The sequence below is a fragment of the Gracilinanus agilis genome, chromosome 1, assembly GCF_016433145.1.
Source record: "Gracilinanus agilis isolate LMUSP501 chromosome 1, AgileGrace, whole genome shotgun sequence".
NCBI classification, from domain to species: domain Eukaryota; kingdom Metazoa; phylum Chordata; class Mammalia; order Didelphimorphia; family Didelphidae; genus Gracilinanus; species Gracilinanus agilis.
Window position 1 is genome coordinate 502,749,892 of NC_058130.1, and position 22,857 is coordinate 502,772,748.

The 22,857-nt window shown below is 38.5% G+C and overlaps 2 protein-coding genes across 2 annotated transcripts in view; one reads left to right on the forward strand and one right to left on the reverse strand.

Annotated features, from left to right (window-relative positions):
- The window catches only part of MTFR1 (mitochondrial fission regulator 1), a 58,574-nt gene extending 57,510 nt beyond the window's left edge, over nt 1-1,064 (reverse strand). Inside the window, exon 1 of the mRNA XM_044666066.1 lies at nt 1,021-1,064. The gene's annotated coding sequence lies outside the window, so the exon portion shown is untranslated. The remainder of the gene's footprint in view (nt 1-1,020) is intronic.
- Nucleotides 1,065-9,300: 8,236 nt separating this feature from the next.
- ARMC1 (armadillo repeat containing 1) overlaps nt 9,301-22,857 on the forward strand; it is a 94,830-nt gene continuing 81,273 nt past the window's right edge. Inside the window, exons 1-2 of the mRNA XM_044666089.1 lie at nt 9,301-9,349; nt 17,547-17,763. Of these exons, the coding sequence (XP_044522024.1) occupies nt 17,587-17,763 (177 nt within the window). The 5' untranslated portion in view covers nt 9,301-9,349; nt 17,547-17,586. The remainder of the gene's footprint in view (nt 9,350-17,546; nt 17,764-22,857) is intronic.

A 22,857-nucleotide genomic window follows, 5' to 3' on the forward strand; every position in this document is an offset into this window, starting at 1 on the left:
AAGTCTCTCCCCCCCACACTGAGATGGCAAACAACTTTTAAGTTAGAAAAAGACTACAGATCACAATGGGTACCGTAAACAACAATCTCCCCCTCCAGGCTTCCTTCAAATCTCAGGTAAACTCGGACCTTCTCCTAGATCCCCTGGAATACTAGTGCTTTCCCTCTGAAATTATCTCCAATTTAGCCTATACCGCATATAGCTTGTTAAGTAAATCATTGTTTGCCTATTGTCTCCCTTAAGAGACTTAATTAAGTCCCTCGAAGGCAGGGGCTGTTTTCGGCCTTTCTCCGTCAGCAAAGCGCCTGGCACGCAGGAGACACGTAATAAATGCTTCCCAACCATCGAGGCCCCGCAGCACAGGGCCCTAAAATGTAGTGACACCCACGTTTCCTACGGTTAAAAAGCCTGAAGCTAACACCACCCCAACCCCCACTCCCCTACCGTAGAGCAACTAGGGGTGGGGTGGGGAGGAGGGGAGACTGGGTTCGGCCCCTTTCTAGCTCTTGCAGCTTCCCTTCGACCCCTTGGGGATCCCGGAGGCTTCTCTGTCCCGACCTAGCGAGGCGGTTGCTGAGTGAAAGCGCGACCTCAGAAGAAGCCCATCCCCTCTTGCTCCTCGCCCCCTCATAGGAATGCCATGAGCTAGTTAGTGTCCCTGGGTGCGCGTGGGGTGACTTCGCCCAAGGGCGACGTGTCGTTTGTGGGCGTGTGGGACAGGCAGAAGGCGTAGCCCGCTTCTCCCCGTTCTCCCTGCTCCGCATCCGCAGGCCTCCGCCCCAACTCAGCCGGCCCCTTCTCCTCCCAGACCGGACTGCTGTAGTCTCCGGGGCCCCCCGCGGGCCAACGACTACAGCTCCGCTGTTCCGGCCTCCCTCTCTCGCCCGTTCCTAGCACTCCTTGTCCCGAAACTCCCATTATCCAGAAGCCGCCTCCTCCTCCCCACCTGGGAAAAGGGCCCCCTTGAGTTTCTCCTCCGCCCCCATCCTCTCCCGGGCCCCCTCCTCCCCCTCAGCTCACCGGACCCGCCGCAACAGCCAGAGCCTCCTCCACCGGCTTCGGACACGGGCTAGGAGTTCCCAAGAGCGTCACCGGCAGACAGCCAATCCCCTCCCGGCGCCGGTTGCGCCTAGGCCTCCGTCGGCCAATCGACTGCCTTCCGTTAACGAAGGGGGCGGGTCCTGAGTCCCGCGCGGCTCATAGGGCGGAGAGGGGAGCCTAGGAGGGAGTCAGGCGGGCACTTGGTAGGGCCGGGAGCCCCCCCGCTCTGCGCATGTGTGTGTTTGGGTGTGGGAGCGGTCCAGGAGGAGTCATGGGTCCGGGAATGTGGCGCTGAGTCCCCCGCTCTTGATGTTTGCTTCTGTGGGCCGTCTGTCTGTGTGTGCCCTTTTGTTTCTTTGTATGAAGTCCAGGAAGCTAGCTCCATATTTTGAGGGGTTGCTCTGGGGTCGCATGCAGAGAAAGGTCAATTCTAAACCTTTTTTCAGAATATACCTGGGAAGCCTTTCCAGATGACGCGCATTGTGGACTTTGGACCCATTCTGTAATTGATCCTCATTTGGCCCTCTGATAATCAGGGACAAGTTTGTGTCCTTTGTTTAGTCACAGAACTTTGGCTTATGCTATATTGTGGCTATGCACAGACAGCATACCTCATGTATATAATAACCGTGTTAATGTGGTTTAAAGACAGCATCAGTCTATCTCTTTTGGTTCTTACTCTGTATTCCTGTACCCTTTCAATAGTCCTCTTTCTGATTGGATTCATCCTCTTTTCTCATCTGTGGGGTGACCACTGAAAGCAGTGTGGCATACACTTTGATAATGATACGAATTACAGAGCAATATTAACAAGGGAAAGTTTGTAGTGATGACCATAGGGATGCCGTATACGGAGGAGGATAAAAAAGACTGGGACTGGTGAATGAGGTGATACTCCTTGTGAGCTCAGTGTGACTTCACTAAAGTTCATTCAGCTTTGAATTGGAAGGAGAAAGCTTGCAGGACCAGTTTTTAACTGGTTGCTTGGTCAACAGACATTTAAGCAACTGGTAATTACCTTTTGTGACAGAAATTCAATATCTTTATGCTTTCATCTCTTTCAAAAATGATCAGTCAGCGCTAGATAAATTAGGACTATACTCAGCAGAAACAAAATTGTACTTTAGATTTTGAGTGCTCAATGAGTGGTAAGTAACCACTAGTCACAAAACCGAAACTATCTTTTTAATAGGAATTCAAGTTAGTATAGCTAAAGAGAAATATTTTACTTTAAAAACAAATTTGTAAATAATTTTAAATTTGCTAAAAGTAATTTAGTAACATGAATTGGAGACCTTTTTAAGGTAAGAGGACCAGACCCCTTTGATCTACTTATATTTGCCTTTTTACAGCTAATTATTTACTTTTAACACTTTAGAGACCTTTTTGGTCTGAATCATGAATACTAATGAAGCACCTGATTTTCTGGCTCTCCTTACAGGGAAGCTGTCTCTTCTCCAATGACAAACTGGGGAGGGAGACTTCTGTTGTTTTCTCTGTCCATTTACTACCGCTCCCTCTTGTGGTCTTAAGGAGAAAAAACCATTCAATATAAATCTGCCACGTTAAATTTAAACATTTTAAATTATAGGTAAAGCAGGGTACAAAAGAGGCTGAATAGCTGCCATCTACTCCTTTCTATTCATACTAATTTTTGGGAAGCCATTAAGAGAAATTAGAATCTCAAGTAGATATTTTTATCTGGACCCCATCAAAAGATCAACACAGACCAGCAGAGCCAGAGCTATGTATTGACCTTTCTCCCTACATTTAGGTAAGAGACTGGAATGGGCTAAGATAAAAATCTGAGATTCCTCTTTTGATTCCTTTCATAATTCACACCTTTCTTTAAAAAGCAACATAGTCTTATTGAAAAAGCTTTGGGCTTTCAGTAATCCAGCAGGAGGAGGGTTAATACTGTTCTGTTCCCCTTTGGCCAAGAATGCAGCTGCCTGGTACAGCCAAGGTCAAACCCTTAGCAGGGGCATTTTGCCCAGAATTAAAGTAAAATAATGAATCTCAAAAAATATTGTTTAACACCATCAAGGCTGAGAAATTCAGGGGCTTTCTAGCCTAACAAAATGTCTCAGACTTCACTTAATGATAACACATATAGTTGATAGTTTAGCATAGGTTTTATCTACACCTTGAAGTTTCTAAGGCTTTTGTTTTGACTATAGTAAAAATACTGCTCTGTGTAATTGTGGGAAACTTTCTTGGGCTTTTGTGGGGAAGGGGATCTTTAACTTTCTATATAATAAACTGGTGACTCCATTGTACCTTGGAGCACTTTGAGCTAACAAGCCGTGCTTCCAATCTATTTCATTCTTTACATCCAATGATCACCCTAGGCCACTCAGGTAAGTCTCTGGTTATAGAATAGGATCTCTATACTAATTGACTTCATCTAGATCCCATTTATTTCTTGAAAAGTCTTGAGAAACCATGAAGAAAATGGGCACCTGGGAAACAAAGTCTCAGGACAAGAGCTAATGCTATTTCAGTTCATTTGACAATAACAGAGGTATGGAGGTGAATAAGAATTACTTCCTTTATTTTTTTTTTAAACCCTTACCTTCTGACTTGAAGTCAATACTATGTATTGGCTCCAAGGCAGAAGAGTGGTAAGGGTAGGCAATGGGGGTCAAGTGACTTGCCCAGGGTCACATAGCTCGGAAGTGTCTGAGGTCAGATTTGAACCTAGGACCTCCCGTCTCTAGGCCTGGCTCTCAATTAGAGCTGGGTATAATATCTGGCCCTTGCTAAAGGATATATACCCCACCCAGCAACTCCATATTATGTTCCTGGGGCTGTGTAAAAAATTATTGTCCATAGAGTAAGGAAGATCCAGGCTATAAAAAGAGCAAGCAAAAAAAAAAAAAAAAAACAATACAAAACATTTGCTGAGCTTTTCTCATTTTGCTGGTTTAGCAGGGGACCAAAGTACATTTCTAACTCCTTGGGTTATATTCCAGTCTACTCTGGGAGAGGATAATACAACAAAACAGTTCTTAGGAACTTACTCAGATGAGATTAATAATTGTTGCTTTAAATATTAATTTGTAAAATTTAGATAATCAAAGACTGAACAGAGAATATTTTCAGTACAGTCTTTGGTAGGGAAACATTAGCTTACAACTTATGCATAACATTAAAGGTAGATGGAAAAGAGGTAAAGTCTGGAAGAAAGACAACTATACTTTCAATCAGGCCAGACTTACCCTCAAATACTGTTCCTGACTCTTGTATGATTAAATGATTCCTTAATTCAAGCAATATTCAAACAATCAATTATTATACCCTATTACATGCCAGGGACTAGGAATACAAAAGAAGCCAAAAACTAGACCTTACTCTCAAAGACCTTACAGTCTAATGAAGGAGACAACACAAAAAAAAAACAAAAAAACACATATATACCAAGCAAGTTCCATACAGGATAAATAAGAAATAACAGAAGGAAGGCACTGGAATTAAGAGTGATTGGGGAAAGCTTCCTGTAGGAATTTGAATTTTAGTTGGGACTTAACAGAAGTCAGAGAAGTCAGTAGTCAGAAAGAGAGCTCTCCAGGTATAGGGGTCAGACAGAGAAAATTCCCCAAACTGCGTAATAGCCAAGAGGCCAGTATCAGTGGATTGAAGAGTATGTATCAAGGTATACAGTATAAGACGATTGGAAAGGTAGGTGGGGGCTATATTTCAAAGGGCTTTGAATGTCAAATAGAGCATTTTGTATTAGTTTCTGGAGGCAAAAGGAAACCACTGGAATTTATTGAGTAGATGGTGACATGGTCAGACTTATGCTTTAGGAAAACTACATTAAGTAAGTGACTGAATCAAGGATATATTGGAAGGGGAAGAGAGTTGAGACTGGCAGACCCGCCAGCAGGCAATTGAAATAATTCAGGTGTGTGGTGATGAGGACCTGCACTAGAGTGGTGTTAGTGTCAGAGAGAAAGGGGCATATTGTAAGAGATGTTGCAAAGGTAACATCTACCCGCCTTGGCAACAGATTAGATATTGGGAAAAATAGTGAGGAATCTAGGATGATTCATAGACTGTGAGTATGAGGGAATGGGAAAATGCTGTTGCCCTTTACAGTATTAGAGAAGTTAGGAGTTGGGAGGAGTTTAGAGGGAAAAATTGAGTTTTATTTTGAACAGTGAGTTTAAGATATCTTATTGGACATCCATTTTGTGATGAAAGACAGTTAGAAATGCAAGATTGGAGATCAACAGTATAAGGATGATATATTAGAAAATAAGTATTATTTTATTAGTTTATAGATAAGAAGTAGAGAAGCTTCTTGAGGAAGAATTGGAGTTTCAAAAAGAGCTGAGAGTGTTAATTTCAACTGGTGGCAGTTATAACAGTTATTTCTATGACAGTTACACTCTCTGGGTGTGGCATTCCAGGAGGGGCTTCTGGCAGTCTACAGAGCCACAAGCAGTTCTTTCTCTCTCAGAGCTGGAGAAGGTAACATCTTTGCCTCTCTCTATCTCTGTCTGAGGGAAAGACTTGAAGGAATGGAGTGCTTTCTTTTTCCAACTAGGGCAACACTATTCGTTTATCTATTACTGCCTATAGATTGGTTAAACTGTGAAGAGACCAAACAAAACCTGGTCTTTGGTTTGGACTCTGAGACTGTTAAGGCTCAGAGTCCTAATCTGATTCTGGTGGAGACTCAACCAGCTAGCCTTGGTTATCTTTGTAACTTAAAGTAGAAGTCAAGAGTTATAGTGGTTAGGTTTATTTAGAATAGTATAAATTGGATTAGTTAGATCAAGGAGGATTAGCTTAGCCTGTGAACTATAGGGAAGTAGTTCCTTGAGGGGCCTGGGAGTTTATTTGGTTGGAGTTAGAATCCCTTAGAATTAGAAATCCTTTTTCCTTTATATATATTCAAATAGTTTATTTTTCATAAACAGGAGTCTCTTTAGCATTCCTTGCACCTTGCATTGCTCACCTCTATTTTATTTTTACATCAGAGAGATTGGGTCAAGATAGATAAATATGAGAATTGTCAGCATAGAGATGATAATTAAATCTGGAAGAGGATGAAATTATTAAATAAGTAGTATAAAGGGAGAAGAAAAGAAGCCCAAGACAGAACCTGGAGGGACACCTATGATTAGAGGGCATGATCTGGAAGAGAATTCAGCAAAGGAGACAGAGACAGGATGAAGGGTTAGATAGGTAGGAGGAAAACCAAAATAGAATGTCCTCCTGAAAACCTAGAGAGAAGAGAGTATGGAGGAAAAGAGTGATCAATAGTGTCAAAGGCTGTATCAAAGTCAAGGAGAATTAGAATTGAGAAAATGCCGTTGGATTTGGCAACTAAGAGATCATTAGCAGTTTTGGAGAGAACAGTTTTGGTGGAATGAGTTCAGAAGCCAGATTGTAATGGGTTAAGAAGAGAGTGATAGGAATGTGGAAGCTCCTATTTTAGACTTGAGGAATTTAGCTACAAAGAGCAGAAAAGACATAGGACAATAGTTACAGGGGATAATAGGATCATGTAAGGGTTTTTTTTGAAAATGAGGGAGACATTGACATGTTTGTAGGCAGTTAGGAAGCATCCAGTAGATAGAAAGATTGAAAATACATGATAGAGAGTAGCTAGATGGCCCAGTGAATGGAGAGCCAGGATTAGAGAAAGGAAGTCCTAGGTTCAGATTTGATCTCCTGGACAAATCACTTAACCAGCATGTACCATTCCTCTGTCTTGGAACCAAAACACAGTATTAATTCCAAGACGGAAAGTAAGTTAAAAAAATAAAATAAAAAGAAATAAAATGTGACAGAGTAGGGATGGCAGAGGGGGAATTCTCTTAGAGGAGAAAGGATGGAGTGAGATTACTTGGGCAGGTAGAGGGGTTAGATATGTTAAGAAGTTAAGTCACCTCATCATGATGTGAGTGTGAAATCCCCTACCCCTTTTTATGGTTATAATAGTATTAGCCTTTATGATTATAACACAGATAATATAGTTTGCTTTATGTGAATTATAAACAGTAGTTAAGAAAAATACAGTTTAAAGGTGGTATCAAAATCTTGCTGACAAGTATTTTGACCTTAAGCTTGTAACCAAAAAGTTTCAAACAAGCCCACCACACCCTGGTGCAAAATCATAAGACAGAAGATAGAGGGCTACTCTCAGAGGCAGATGTATCTCCGTGCAAATGTCAGTCATAAAAGTCATCCATCTAACTGCTGACTCCTAGTTGTCAGCAGAAAACAAACAAATAAACCCAAAACATTAGATATCCTCTTTACTGAAAAGGTTTTGGAAAGGTCAATAATGATAATAGACATAAAGTTACCACCCATAGTGATTATTTTTTATACTTCCTGGCTTATTAAGCACTTGTACAATCTGTCCATGTGAAAAATTATGTATTTGGTCTGTCATTTGGGACAGGATGTCATCAGATTTCCATGTATAAAAAATCTATTTCCTAAGGCTCTGGGTCTCTTGTCTTGATCTTGACCAGAGTCTGGCTTTACTATGAGACTGGCCACCTCTCAGTAAATCTATTATTCAACTTGGAGACTGTATTGGTGTGATAAATTTTCACCACAATGTGAGTCAGGAATGAGGAAGATAGTGGCAGAAAGCATTTGAGTGATAGGAAATGAGGAAGAGGGAAGAAAAGGGAGCTCATCATTTTTACTATAAAACAAGGTGCTTAGCTGAGAAGAGTTAGACTGTGGGAGGGAGGAGCTATGGAAAATTCAAGGAAGGATGAAAAGGTTAGAAAGTGCAGCTGTGGAGAGTGGAATAGTGAGTTGAAGAGCAAGGCATAGTAGGATGTCCTAGCAACAGTGAGTACCCATTTGAGGTTATGTAGCATAAATTTGTATTGGACCCAAACAGAATGAGTGATTTTCCCCACCTTCATTCAACAGTTCAGCATCATGTTTATAAGAAAGAAGGTGACAGTTGGTGGGAGTGATCCAAGGCTGAGGCTTGGTTGGGTGTAATTTGAGATATGATAAGGGGGCTAGTCATTCAAGAGAGGAGGACAGTGTAAAGTTGAATTGACATTAAGCCACAGGTTCCTCATAAATAAAAGAGAATATATATAGAAAACATTTTACAACTTTTAAGAGTTACATACATCTAATATTTCCATAGGTGAAACAGACTATAAAAATCCATTTTATACGAAATATTCAGAATGTGAAAAATTTCCCAGGGAAATCATTGTTTAGATTGAGAAATTCCATTGTACAAAATTCGATTCTTTATAAGGATGGGAAAAAAATGAGAGAAAAAGGGAGTGATACAAATGCTTAAACTGGCTAAGGACACTTAATCTGGGTACCCCAGTAATAGTTTCTTTAAAAAAAACAACAACAACTACCCTTCAAATGCTCTTGGATGACGATTATTAAGATGATTAATAATAATTGAGGGCAGCCAAGTGGCACAGTGGCTAGAGCTTCAGGGCTGGAGTCAGGAAAGACATCTTCATGAGTTCAAATCTGCCCTCAGACACTTCCTAGCAGTGTGACTCTGGGCAAGATACTTTACCCTGTTTGCCTCAGTTTCTAAATCAGGAGAAGGAAATGGCAAACCATTCCAATACCTTTGCCAAGAAAACCCTAAACAGGTTCACGAAGAGCTAGACATGACAAAAAATGATTGAAAAGAAAAAAAAAAGCTTTAGATTCTTGTAAAGATTATTGTGATTGGTCTAATAGTTAGGAAAGGCTGAAACAACTGCTTCTTGGGAAATGTAGTTTTCTGCAGCTTAAACGGGAAGTACTGTACTACAAACGAGTCCTTTACGCACACACTGAATTCTGGGAACTGTAGTTGTAAGGCTGAAATCTGTCTCTCTTTTTTTAAAGACTCAAACTCCACGAGATTTCTCCTATAGGCAGAGTCCAGACGGATGGTGAAGCGCGAGGCCCATTTCAGGGTTTCTGGCTTCCCATTGGCTCTATCTACATAAGGCCACGACTCTTTCTCCGCTGTAGCCAACGGCCATTGCAGCCTAAGAAGAACTCCGGCTATTGGGGGAAATTGATCTCGAGCTTAGGGCCAATGAGTGCGCGGAGACGGCAGAGGTGACTAGGTCACAGGGCTAGAGTCCGCTTCTCGGTCCTCCTCCGTGGCCCCTAACTCTCAAAAGCGTTGGTTTTCTTTCTCTAGGGGCCGAGGGTGGGTGGGTATCCTACGGTAGCCGCGGCAGAGGCAGGTGAACGGAGCCGCCTCCGCGGGCCTTAGAACACTCCCGACTGTTCGTGGCTTCGTGATGTGGCGGGGCCTGGATGCGTGAAGCTGACCCGCATAGCGTCGGTACGTTGGGACGTCCTAGCCCGCCTGGCAGTGAGACCAGGTAGTGGCCCGGCAGGAGGGCAACTCTCTGGCTGGGGAGCCAGGCCGCGACGATCCCCTGGCCCTGCGGGAGTGGGAGAGGCGGGGTCCGGTCAGGACGACTGCCCCTGCTAGGCCTTCGTTGTTGGCCGGCCCGGGTTCGTGGTTTTTTCCGGCCATTCTTTGTCCAATTCCTCTCCCAAACGGTTTATTTGTCCCTTCCTTTCCCTCGTTTTGGCAATCAATCAGTACTTTTTTATTTACTCCCTGCTTGGTGCTAGGGGCTGTGTCTGGCCTATGGGGGTGCAAAGACAAACAGGAAACAGTCCTTACTCTCAGGGAGTTTATATTCTGTAAGGCAAACTTAGAGGCATGTATGAGTAAGAAAAATGCATACAAAGTAAGTAAAAGTTAATTTCTTGGTCGTATGGAGACAAAGATATTAGTAGCAGGGGGTTGAGTGGGGTTTGGGGGAGGAGGTAAGAAGGACCATATGTTGCTGTAGTGTTTAAGTTGAGCTACGAAGGAAATTTAGGGATGTAAAGGTAGAGACTCATCTCCTGGTTCTGCCTTTTCATGGCCTATCCCTCTATGTTGGCATTGATTTTCCTCTTTGTCTTCTGGCTTCCTTTAAGACAAGTCAAATCTAGCCTTCTGCAAGAAACCTTTTAAAGTCTCTTTCCCCCCTTTTGTTTCACCCTCTAAGTTTCCAATGTTAGTGTCTTCCCTCTGAGATTACCTCCAGTTTTCTCTGTATATGTCAGTGCATATTGTCAAATATTTGTTATGTGTATGTAAATGTTTAGGTAATGTATGTGTAAATGTATACATATATGTAAAATGTATATATCACTAATTTATGTTTTTTTGTGTATAAACACACATGTAGCTTACACATAATTGTTTATCTGTTATTAGTCTCATAGGATTGTGAGCTCTGTGAGGGCAGGAACTGTTTTGCATTTCTTTGTATTTCCAACACTTAATATAATGACTATCATAGAAAGTACTTAATGCTTTTTGAATGAAAGGGGAATGTTTGTGGAACATTATATATGAACAGTATCAAATAGTGAAGTTTCCCTGGATTATTAAAGTAGGCAAAGAGAATTAACACTTTTAGGTGTAAGCATCCTGGAAAGTTAGGTAGGATAAAAAACACTCATGCCGTGTGCATCCTTTTTTTCCCATACTATATTTCACCTCACAATATTTTGGCTGCTTCTCACCAAGTTTGGCAGAGATAGCCATAGACTATTTTGGTGTAATTGGTTTATTCCAAATTGTTTCTATAGTATTACTTTCTCATTAGTGTACGGTGGTTTGTTTAAATTAGCAAATCAGTAGTGGTCTCTGAAGTGGTCTCTGTAATTCTTGATTTTATTATGCATATTTGTTTAGATCTTGAAGGGCTTAACCTAGTCTGCTGATAAGCTTGAGGGGTCACAAGTGTTAGTAGTGAACATAAGTATTGTTAAATGGATGATATCCTTCTGAAGGTCCCACCCTCAACATTCAATTAAACAAATCAATTAAGCATCTACTTATGTAGAAGCAGCATGGCCTAGTGGATAAACAGCAAAGCTTGGAGCCAGTTTCAAGTCCTGCTCCTGACACAGTATTTATGTGACCTTGGCAGGTTACTTAACTTATAGATGCTCTGGGTGAGAACAAGACTGGAGAAACTGCCAAGCTGCATTGGTAAAGAGAATTTCCTCACTGGGAATTCTTTATGCCAGTGAAATCACAGGTCCATATCCTATCCCTGTCCTTATCCCTACACATGGGCAATGCAAATATGAGGGATTCTGTGTATGTAAAGTCAAAGAGGAAATGGCCTCAGTCTTTTTGCTTTTTCAGGGATACAAGGTATGCACCTATAAGTTAAATACATGCTACTTTGAGGATGGGGTGAACAATAACAAACCAGAAAAGACATGTAGAAAATGGCATTTGGTCTGAAAGAAAACTAGGGATTCTGAGACCATCTTTCTCTATTCTCCTCCTTAGCTCCATTCTCTTTGCAGATGACTCAAAGGTATACATACATATCCAGCCCTCCTCTCTCTCCTGAGCTTCAGTCTGCTTTCTGAATACTTCCACCTGGGTGTTCTTGTAGATATTTCAAGCTCAACAGGTCTAAAAAAACCTAATTTTCCCCTCAAACTTAATTGATATTTCTATTTCTATTTTTGGGTATCACCATTCTTCTTGTCCTCCCATTTCACAATTTTAAAGCCATCTTTAATTCTTTACTCTCCTCTACGTCTATATACAATAAATTGAATGTACATTTGAATATATTAATATATGAATACATTTTGAATGTGAATGCATATTTGAAAGTTGCTTTAATTCACACACAGTAGCCACACCAAGGGATTATTTAATGCCTGCTAGTTATTGCACATAACTTGGGGCCATTATTTTCTAACCACCAAAGATTTCCAAAGATTAGTTATGTTTTTCATTAAGTTTAGCTGTTTATATAATGAGTTTGTTTATTCATATTTTATTTTTTATTTGTAGATTTCAGATTTATGCATATTGCCATCAATCTAGAATTGGTAGCAAACCAGAGAAGCTATCAAAAATCACCCCAAATACTTTAGCATAGAGAAAGTATTGTCAATTCTTCCTGACATCATCTCTCATATCTCTTTTCCATTTATGCCACTTCCATCCTAGTTCCCTCTCCTGCTTTTAGGAACTTCAATGCTTCTCTATTATCTCTAAGATAATAGATTATCTCTAGGATACAAACTCATCTTTTGGGCATATAAAGCTCTTTACAGTCTTATTTCAGCTTATGTTTCTGGGATAATTAAGTTATATTCTCTTTTGTGTACTCTAAATTCCAATCAAGCTTGTCAACTTGCTATATTGGAAAAAAAAATATTGCTGTACTTGCAAAAAACACTTTCTAATCTCCATGACTTTGTACAGATTTTCTCCTATACCTGGAGTGTTCTTTCTTCATCTCTATTTCTTATAACCTGTCTCAGCTGAAGTTCCACCTCTTACAACAGATCTTCATGGTGTTCCCTAGTTATTAGTGTGCCCCCTCAACCCCCAGTAATGTATAGGTATCTTGCATTTATCTTTATTCGTGTTGATTTTTTCCTCCAACTTCAGGAGAATGTAAGTTCTTTGAAGATGATTACTTCATTTTTGTCTGTTTTTTTTTTTAGCACCTGGTATAGTGCCTGATATATTAAGCACTTTAGGAAATAATTATTGCATTAAATTGAATCATGGGGAACAATCTATAAGGACTCAAGGCAGGAAATGAAATGTTCTTTGTGACAAAAAGATAGTGGGCTAGTTTGGCTGGGACATAGTATACATGAAGGGGTACGATATGAAATACTTATAAATAGATAGGTGGAACCCATATAGTGAAGTGCTGTAAATGCCAGGCACAGAGATTTGTATTTTCCTAGAAGCTGAAGGAAGTTACTGAAAATCTCTCAGCAAGGCAGTGTCATAATCAGATCCATATTTTAGGAGTGGTAATTTGATAGTATATACAGATTGCATTAAAGAGTGGAGATATAGAAAGCAGGGGGATCAATTGGGTTGCTTTTTCGTTAACCCAGGTAGTAGGCAATGAAATGTCATAGGATCATACATTCAGAGCTGAAAGAACCTAGAAATCATCTTCTTCCAACCTGTCATTTTATAAATAATCCTCAAGCCCTCAAGAGTTATAAAGTGACTTTAACAAGATAGTAAGTAATAGTTAATAATTTATAGTTAATAAGTTATATATCTAGTGTTAGAACCCATATTCTCAACCTCCAAATACAACTTCTTTTCCGTTTTATCATAATGCCTTTGTGTGAATGAAATGAAATGGAGGATGTATGTGTGAAATGATATAGAGATAGAATTGATAGGATTTGGCAACTGATTAAATGGCTTGAGGGCAGAAGAGAATAATTTTGAAGTTATAGATGTGTGTCACAGGAAGGATGGTGATTCCTTCAGTTAAAATAAAGGTATTTTGAGGGGCAGCTGGGTAGCTCAGTGGAGTGAGAGTCAGGCCTAGAGACAGGAGGTCCTAGGTTCAAACCCGGCCTCAGCCACTTCCCAGCTGTGTGACCCTGGGCAAGTCACTTGACCCCCATTGCCCACCCTTACCAATCTTCCACCTATGAGAAAATACACTGAAGTACAAGGGTTTAAAAAAAAAATAAAAAAAAAATAAAGATATTTGGAGGAGGGATTCATTTAGGATTCATTGTTTCGGACATGTTGTTGAGTCACATGGGTATCTCCAGTAAGTAGTTGTTGATTCAGAATTGGAATTCAGGCAATAAATTAGACTAGCTAAATAGACTTGAGAATAAGCTGCCTAGAGATGATAGTTGGGTCTATGGAACACAATATCACTGAGTATATTTCACAGAATTCTATTCTACTTTATACTGAGTTTGTGTCTTTTGTTTAGTCACAGTATGTGCCATCATACAATATCTATTTCCATGTTTGTCATGTTGTGAAAGAAGACTTTACTCATGCTAAAAAAGAAATTTATGAAGGAAATGAAGTGAAAAATGATATGCTTCAATCAGCATTCAGATTCCATCTATTATGGTGATTTCTAGCCTTTATTGTCATGAGTTTGTCTCTTTAGGATCCTTGTTTTGCTGATAACATTTAAGTCATTCATAGTTGATCATCATATATTATTGCTGTTACTGCATACAATGTTCTCCTAGTTCTACTCACTTCATTTTACATCAGTTCTTATAAGTCCAGGTTTTTTTGTGATCATTCTGCTTGTCATTTCTTATGCCATAGCTTGTTTAGCCATTCCTCATAGCCTTCAGTTTCCATTTTTTTGCCATCACAGAAAGAGCCCTTTTGCCCCTTATCTTTGATTTCTTTGGGGATACTGAGTTGTCTTTAGAGAACTTCCTAAAGAAAAAGAGGAAAGGTTATATAGATAAGTACCAGAGTTTAGAATGTTCAGACACACCCATATTTTTAAAAACTTATTTTGAAGAGTGAAATATGGGGATTGCAAAGTTGGAAGGATAGAATAAATCTCAGATATAAAAATGTAGGATTTTTTAAGTTTCTTTAACTTACAAATTTACTTTTGGGATTAATGTAGAATTGCTGTAATTTATATGAAAAACCAAACTACTTGGATAATCCATGAAAGTTATTTTCCTAACATGTTATGGATATACCTTCTAGAATGACTGGACCAATTCATTGTTACACTAACAGTACATTAATATTCCTATTTTATTTGTCATTTCTTTTTTTTTTTTTTGGTCAACTTTGTCAATCCAATTCATCTGAGATGTAAACTCCAAGAGTTATAAAGAAATTCACATTTCTTTAAATATTAGTGGTTTTGAGCATTTTTAAAAATATAGCTACTGACCTTGGATTTCTCCCTCTGAAAACTGCCTGTTCATATCTTTTGACCATTATCAATTAGAAAATGGTTCTTATTCTTAAAAATTTGACTTGATTTTATATGTCTTAAACATTTATCAGAGAAACTTGCTGCCAAGATTTTCCCTTTTACTTGCTTCTTTCTTAACTGCACTGGTTTTATTTGTACCCAAACTTTTAAATTTCATATAATCAAAATTGCTAATGTGATCTCTTGTTTGATCATGATCTTTTATCCAATCCATATATCTGACAGGTATTTTCTTCCTTGAAGAATTCACATTTTAATAGGGGGGTATAATACTTACTGGAAAGTGGAATTGGGAAGGAGTTTTGGCCTAGGAGTCTGGGAATGGGAGTACTGCCTTAGGAGAGTGGATTGACATAGTCTTTCTAGTAACTGTTAGCATTGATTTGATTACTGTTCCCAGGGCAAGCATGAAGAAAGCATGAAGAAAAAAAAGCTATATAAGATCTGTTTCTGAGGTATTTTCCTTATCTGAGATTCTCTTTTAGGGATGCCAGAGTAAGTCATGCTGTTTAAAAGGAACACTCTTGAAATCACATATTTTCATTTCATTAGAATATTCATAAGTCTTCTGTCTCCAACTCTTGAAAGATATTTATTTCATTTTATGTTAAAAACTATTTTAGAAGTCTACCTTCTTTGGGTACTTGTCTAAATGGGTGTTCTGAAGCTACATATTATACTATACTAATTATATGTAATAACTGTAATATGTAATAATATGTAATAACTACATATTCTCAAACTTGGTGTGGGAGAAGCCAATAGCTATGGTTTAAGAGCAGTCTGGGAGGGGATAGAATAAAACACAAGAACTTTTCCCCTAAGAATTTCTCTTAGATGGAAGAGCACTAGTGAGAAACCAAGGTCTTAGGTCTTCTAGTATACAAGACGTCCTGCTAACTGATAGAGTTATAGCCTGGCTCTCAGATGAAGATCTGAGTTGGGACACTTGTTTGGAAACCATTAGTAGGTGTTCTAGAGGCTCCCTTTTCCCCATAGTTCTTGTACATATGCAATACATGTACAACACATGAGCAATTCAGTACCCACATAGGGAAATATGCATACTAACTGATAACAAACACAACCAAAGTGAAAAACAATCCAATAATTATCCATTTTGTGCCTTATTTCACAATTTTTTTGTGTAGTGTTTTTGTTTAAAAAAACCTACTTAACTAGCAGTTAAAGCTATCCACAAGGGGATGAGTTACTCCAGCAGAAGCAACTTGTTTTATTTATATAGTGTAGAAGAGATTTCTGTTCAGATATAGGTTGGTCTAGGTGGCTTCTGAAGTAGATCCCTTCTAGCTTAAGATTGTGTGACAGAGACATTCTGAAACTGCAGTATTGACAAGTAGAATAAATAAAAAGTGAGGACTATAAAAATGTGTGCCCTTGTGTGTGCTTTGTGTGCTTATGTACATTTGGGGAGGAAATCTAGGTTTTTATCAGATGAGAAGGAACATTTATGAAGTACTTTGCAAACCTTAGTGCACTATGCAAATATTAGTTATTATTTCTATATATCATCTTATTTACCTTCTATACCATGCATTTTATCAATATAAATTAGTATAGCAATAATTCTTGTTCTATGTTCAAAGGTGAGCCTGGGTTCTCCAAGGCTAATTTAGCACAAGCTTTGTTGACTTTAACCAAAGCTGAAAACCAGAGAGAGATCTACTCTCTGAGAACCAGTTCAACTAAAAAGGGAGAATTATCCTTGATTGATTTTTTGACCACGGTGATTCAGGAATAGATACTTTTACAAAAATTCAGGATGATTCAGAACTTACTCTTTGAAATCTTGGCTCTTGTTTTAAAATCTTTTTAAAGACTGAGACAACTTTTCAAGGTCAAGTGATCTCTAACATCTCTTTTTTTGTTGTTGTTCCAATATAAGCAAATGGCCTATAATACTTTTTCACTAAGTAAGAACATCCATTGAAAACTAAGAACTCAAGTAATCTACAGAAGGAAAGTTGATTTTTCAAAACTTGAATATGAAGAAAATTTTTACATAAAGTCTGCCTACATGCGTTTCATTATTCTAAACATACTTTATCAAAATAAAATAACTATACTATGAATAAGTGCCTTAAAATTTATTTTTACATGGTTTAATAGTTTGTAGGACTAAGACTAGAAACCAGGTCTTCTGCCTGAGAAATAATCTGCTATCCCAGAATCTGCCAGGTCCTATCAAGCCAAATTTATTTCCTACAGCTTCTACTTTCTTTTTTACTGCTGCCTATCAAGGTTAATTAAAACAAATTTAATCCTTTTACTTTGTGGCAGTCCTTCAAATGTTTGATGAAAACTGAAATGAGGGCATTGGACTTGATGATCTCCTAGGTCCTATCTACCTTTAAAGCTATGATGCTGTGAATCCTGTCTTCTAGCCAAAATATTGCCAATTCCTACAACTAATACTCACATGATAGAACTTTTGGAATTCTTACCATTCTGGTTGACTTTTTGCATTATTCAGTTTATCACCAAAACAGATTCTCAAAGCTGAGTACAATATTCTAGAGATATGATCTGAGCAGGGCAGAGGATAGGGGAAATCTGTACCTCCTGATTCTTGCATATGTGTTATCTTTGCCTCTCAAGATAGCCCAGTTTTCCTTTCTTTGTGTAAATTTAATTCAGCTATTCACTTTTAGGTTTTAAAAGGAGATTTAAATCACTACTCTGTGATGCTAACTTAACTATTTTTCTCAACAGGTCTTAAAAAAAAGACCATTTTCTTCATATGGCATAGAAGATGAGTTCTGCTACCATGAATGAAGAGCCTGATGCACTGTCGGTGGTCAATCAGCTTCGAGATCTTGCAGCAGACCCGCTAAATAGACGAGCCATTGTCCAGGATCAAGGATGTCTGCCAGGCCTTATTTTGTTTATGGACCACCCCAATCCTCCAGTTGTCCACTCAGCTTTACTAGTAAGTGATCCCTTAGTACTTTCTAGTTTTTAGGTTAACTGCTTCATCACTTCAGGGGACTTTGTATTAGTTTTGCCCTCTTGAACTTCTTCCCTATTCTTATGGGGAAAACCAGGGGAGATAACTTAAATATTATATGTGGGTTCAGAAGGGGTGAGTAAGAGACAGGAATGACAAAAGGTGGGACCAAACAAGTTTGGGAGACTGGGTTTAACTGCTAAGGACAATGTCTGTTGACAGAAGTGACAGTTAGGCCTAACTGTCACCCTGCATAAGGGGCCTGTGGAAACTAGCAAGCAAATGACAAGAGTTTGTAACAAATTTAATTAAGGGAACTACGGTCTAAAGGATGGGAATAGGGGTTGTTTCTACACTTCCAGACTATGGGCAAACCACAGGGTCAGGGGAGGGACTTATCTACACTGAACTGAGACCCTAAGCCAGGCAGGGCCCAAAGAATAACAGGACTGAAGTGGGAATCCTCACAGCAGAGTCCTGACACTCCAGCGATGTTGCAGCTCCTCCAGGACCACTAGTTGTACTCTTTCAGGTGGGTAGATTCTGGGAGCTAACTCAGCCCAAGTTAACCTGCAACTCAGGTTGGGATTAATAGTCTCTACCAAAATCTCCCACAAGTAGATGACAGTCTTCCTTCAGGATCCCAGGGAATCAGGGTACAAGCTCCACTTCCTCTGAGGTCTCCCAGGGTCAGTTACAACTTCTCCCAACCACCATGGAGTCTGTCTCAGAGAGCAAGCCACACTTCCTGCTTCCCCATTCCATTTGGAATTCTCTAGCCCTTCCTGCTAGGTCTCCTAAATAATAAGTAATCCTTCTCACAACACTATTGTCTGATAGTGACCTGAAATCCCATTTGCTTGTCTTTTCAGCTCAGTGCAGTTCTTTGTCATTAAGGTGGTCTGTCCTTTGCTTTCATTAGTTTTAATCTAAGAAAGAGAAATAACTGCTTGAAAAAGTATTAAAGTTCATTCTAGGTTAACCTTATTTATAGTGTAGTACAGATAAAAATTCATTTGTATTTGATATTGAACTATGTTTTTTTCCTATTTATGAGCATGTCTGATCTCATGATTCACTGTAGTTGGAAAATGACCCCCCATGATCAATTATGTCTTAGAGGTGGATAATTGTCTACCTTTTTCATTCTACTTTTTGGTTTAGAACTTGATTGTTTCTGACTTCTGTGCTGGGAATAAATAACATCATTTCCTAGAATAATGCATATTGCTATCAGATAGAAAAACAGACATCTCTCCAGAATTGTAAATTTATACCTTTCTTAGGCTAAGGAGGTTGGTTATTAATTAATTAGTAATTAATATATTTGTTAAATAAAGATCCCCCCTCCTTGTTTTCTGGCCTATGACAGAAAATTCTATTTACTTAAACAGAGTACCATCTTTGAGGCAGTACCATGGCCTAGTGCAATGATGGTGAACCTTTTAGAGATGGAGTGTCAGGCCCCTTTCCACCCCTTCCCCCTGACTGAGTACTATGCTGCCCCCTCACCCCCCAAGTGCCATGCCTTGGCCCCATACCTCGCCCTTTACCTTTTTCCTAGATCCTAGTTAGGGGAGGGAGGGAGCACTCCCATTGGGCTGTTGGGCAAAGGGGTAGGTGATATGAAAAAAAGGTCATTAGGCGCAGTGGAGAGGGGGAGGGAAATGGCTCTGCCCAAGTCTCTCTGCCTTTCAAATAATGAATTTCCCTGCACATGCCTACAGAGAGCACTCTGGATGCTATCTTTGGTACCTGTGCCATAGGTTCACCACCACTGACCTAGTGGATAGAGAGCCAGCTCTGGTGAAAAAGTTCCAGTCCTACTTCTGATGCACACTTTCTAGGAGACTAGGGTCAAGTCACCCGACCTCTTAGTGCCCCAGACAATTCTCTGAGATTTTCAGTTAGAGTTACTTCTGTATCAGTTTCTACCAGGTATTACTGACACTGGTGAAATCACAAAGTTAGAGAAAAAAGTATTAAGTATTAGAAGATATTCCCATGGATAGTGAAAGATGTTTCTTACAGATGATTACTAATTTTTAATTTAAAAATTTTTAATTTTATTATTTGTTATTAATTATATGTACAAAGGATATTATTATTAATATTAAAAATTAAAATTTATAATTTTTTCTAATGTAGTTAGGAGAGAGAAAGAGAGAGAGAGAAAGAGAGAGAGAGAGAGAGAGAAGAGAGAGAGAGAAGTTGTGTATGTGTGTTTTTAAACTGGACTTGAAATTGGATCTGGTGAGGATATTCCCTTCACCAGTGCATTCTAGCACCTTCACTGTCATTTATAATATCAGAGAGTGATTTTAGACTCTTGGCACTTAGGCCATAATATCTGTGTCAGACTCTGAACTTGGACCTGTGCCTACTTTTAATGCAGAATACCTCTTAGATATTAGATAAAATTATGAAAAAATCTCTATAGACTAAAATATTACTAACCCTAAATTATCCATTTATTTTTTAAAATAAACATCTAAAACAGTTTTATCATAACAAGAGAATTTGAATGATTATTGAAAGTTCATAGTAAGAAGATCTGACTGACAAAAGTGCAGTACGCAGTACTATTAGCAAGCTATTGATGCTATTAATAGACATAGGCTTACATAATTAGGTGCTTTTGAGTTTTTCTTTGCAGAGGTTGAAAAGAAAAGGAGAGTATTATTATTTAGAACCTTATTTTTGGAAGAGAGAATAGACTAAACATTGACCATAACAGTGAGATAGGAAGAGTTATTTTTAAAATTGATGAAGGCTGATATTATGAGGAAAAGTAATATTTTAATTACCATGGCCATGCTGGTAAAAATATATAAGACCATGCACCTGATAAAAGCTATTTCAAAAATACTGCCAGTCCTCCTTCCATCTTGTCTGCCTCATACCAGAGAGCGCCTCAAGCCTGGTTGGCTAATACTTAAAGCTGGGCTTTACATTGAAAATGTCATCATGTCCAAAACAGGAAACCCGTTGCGTCACGGAAAATGTAGTTTTAAAGTCCCCCCACATGTCCCCAGGAAGTTGTCATATGTATGCATATCTTGAGGCTTAATACTTCTAAATAAAACCCCAGTAATTCTAAATAACACAAAAGGGTCAGTGTAAAAAGACTTATGCTGCAGAAGAATGGAGAGAAATCTTAATTAATATTATTTGATATTAATTAATTAATCAATATTAATTAATATTAGCATGTGGACAGTCAGCTGCTGCTTCCCTGAAACTTTTTATTGATGCTTTTTATTTTATTTTTTAAATCCTTACCTTCCATCTTAGAATTAGTACTGTGTATTGGGTCCAAGGCGGAAGAACAGTAAGGACTAGACAATGGAGAGGTTAAGTGATTTGTCCAGGGTCACACAGCTAAGATGTGTCTATGTCTGAGGACAGATTTGAACTCCTGCCTCTAAACCTGGCACTTAATCCACTGAGCCACCTAGTTGCTCTCCTGGTTTTTATTTTTTTTTAATTTTTTAATTTTTTTTAATTTTTTTTAAACCCTTGTACTTCGGTGTATTGTCTCATAGGTGGAAGATTGGTAAGGGTGGGCAATGGGGGTCAAGTGACTTTGCCCAGGGTCACACAGCTGGGAAGTGGCTGAGGCCGGGTTTGAACCTAGGACCTCCTGTCTCTAGGCCTGACTCTCACTCCACTGAGCTACCCAGCTGCCCCCGGTTTTTATTTTTTAAGCCACAGATACTTCCTGAAATCTCCCTCTCTTTTGTGCTTCTTTGTTATGAAGACAACATTGAGTAAACTTAAACAAAACATTCTATGAATCTGCCGGTATATACAATATTAGTTGTTTGTAGATCCCTGCCATTCTCTATTAAGAAATTATAACATTTATCCTGTGGAACTAATAATAATTATTGCCTAATTTGTTCATGTGGCTTTTAGTGGTGTTTTTATTTATAATATTTTTCTCTTCCTACAGTCCCTCCAACACTTTCTCTCTTTTGTCATCTTTTCCAATCTGATGGCTATGAGGTAAAATGTGAGAGTTGTTTCAATTTGAATTTCTTTTATTAGTGATTTTGAGCAGTTTTTGATATGATTGTTAATGGTTTACAATTCTTGTTTTTAAAACTTGTGTTCAGATTCTTTGACCACTCAATAGGTGGTGGTTTCTTAAGAATTTGTTGCAATACAGAATCTGGAATCATATCAATGAACTTTGTGTGTGTGTTCTGTTCCATGATAATCCATTGGTCTGGTCTTGCACTGAATGGATCTTTTATAAACTATGCATGATTTTGTAACAACATGCATTGGTCATTTGGTTCACTATTATGCAGATCTTCCATATATTCACACATTTCATTATATGATAGTAAAAAAAAAGTCACATTCATTATTATCATCATTAGTCTCAGAAAAGTCTTTTAAGTATTGAGAAGCCATCAAATCCAGAGTGGGAATACAAGTTTCCCAAAATTCTAATTTTTGCTTGAAAGCTTGAATTTTTTTATTGGCAATAAAGACTGTTGATTGTTTTCCTTGAAATAACAGGTTCACTTGATTTTCAAGAACATATCTGTCAAATAACCAAGTCTGAATAACCAGTTTGTCAGTTGTTCTTTCAAGAAAAAATGGTCTATGGAAAAATGTGACTGGAAACTGGTGTGTTCACATGAATGTTTTTCTTAGAAACTACCATATTTCAGTATTTATTTTTATTCATATTATACATTCATTACATAGAATGTTAAAAAGATACTCAAGGATTGAGATTTAATACAATTATTTTTTATTGTTTCAGCTAGGACATGCTTAAATGAAACTGGCATTTGTTTTTATCACGAGTGCATGGTGGTGAAGCATACAATGCCACTGCCTTAATTTATCTTAATTTGCCAGCAGTCTTACTCACCAGTTGCTTGGTATCATCAGTATAAATATTAATTCAGTTATTCCAGAATAAACCATGAAATTCCAAAAAGTTACTTAGCACTGAATATTTTAGTACTTCTTGTATTGATTTTCAAGTGTTCACATAAAAGTTCTTTGATGATTATTTGTTGTTTGTGTTGGATGAATATAGACAAAATGACAAGT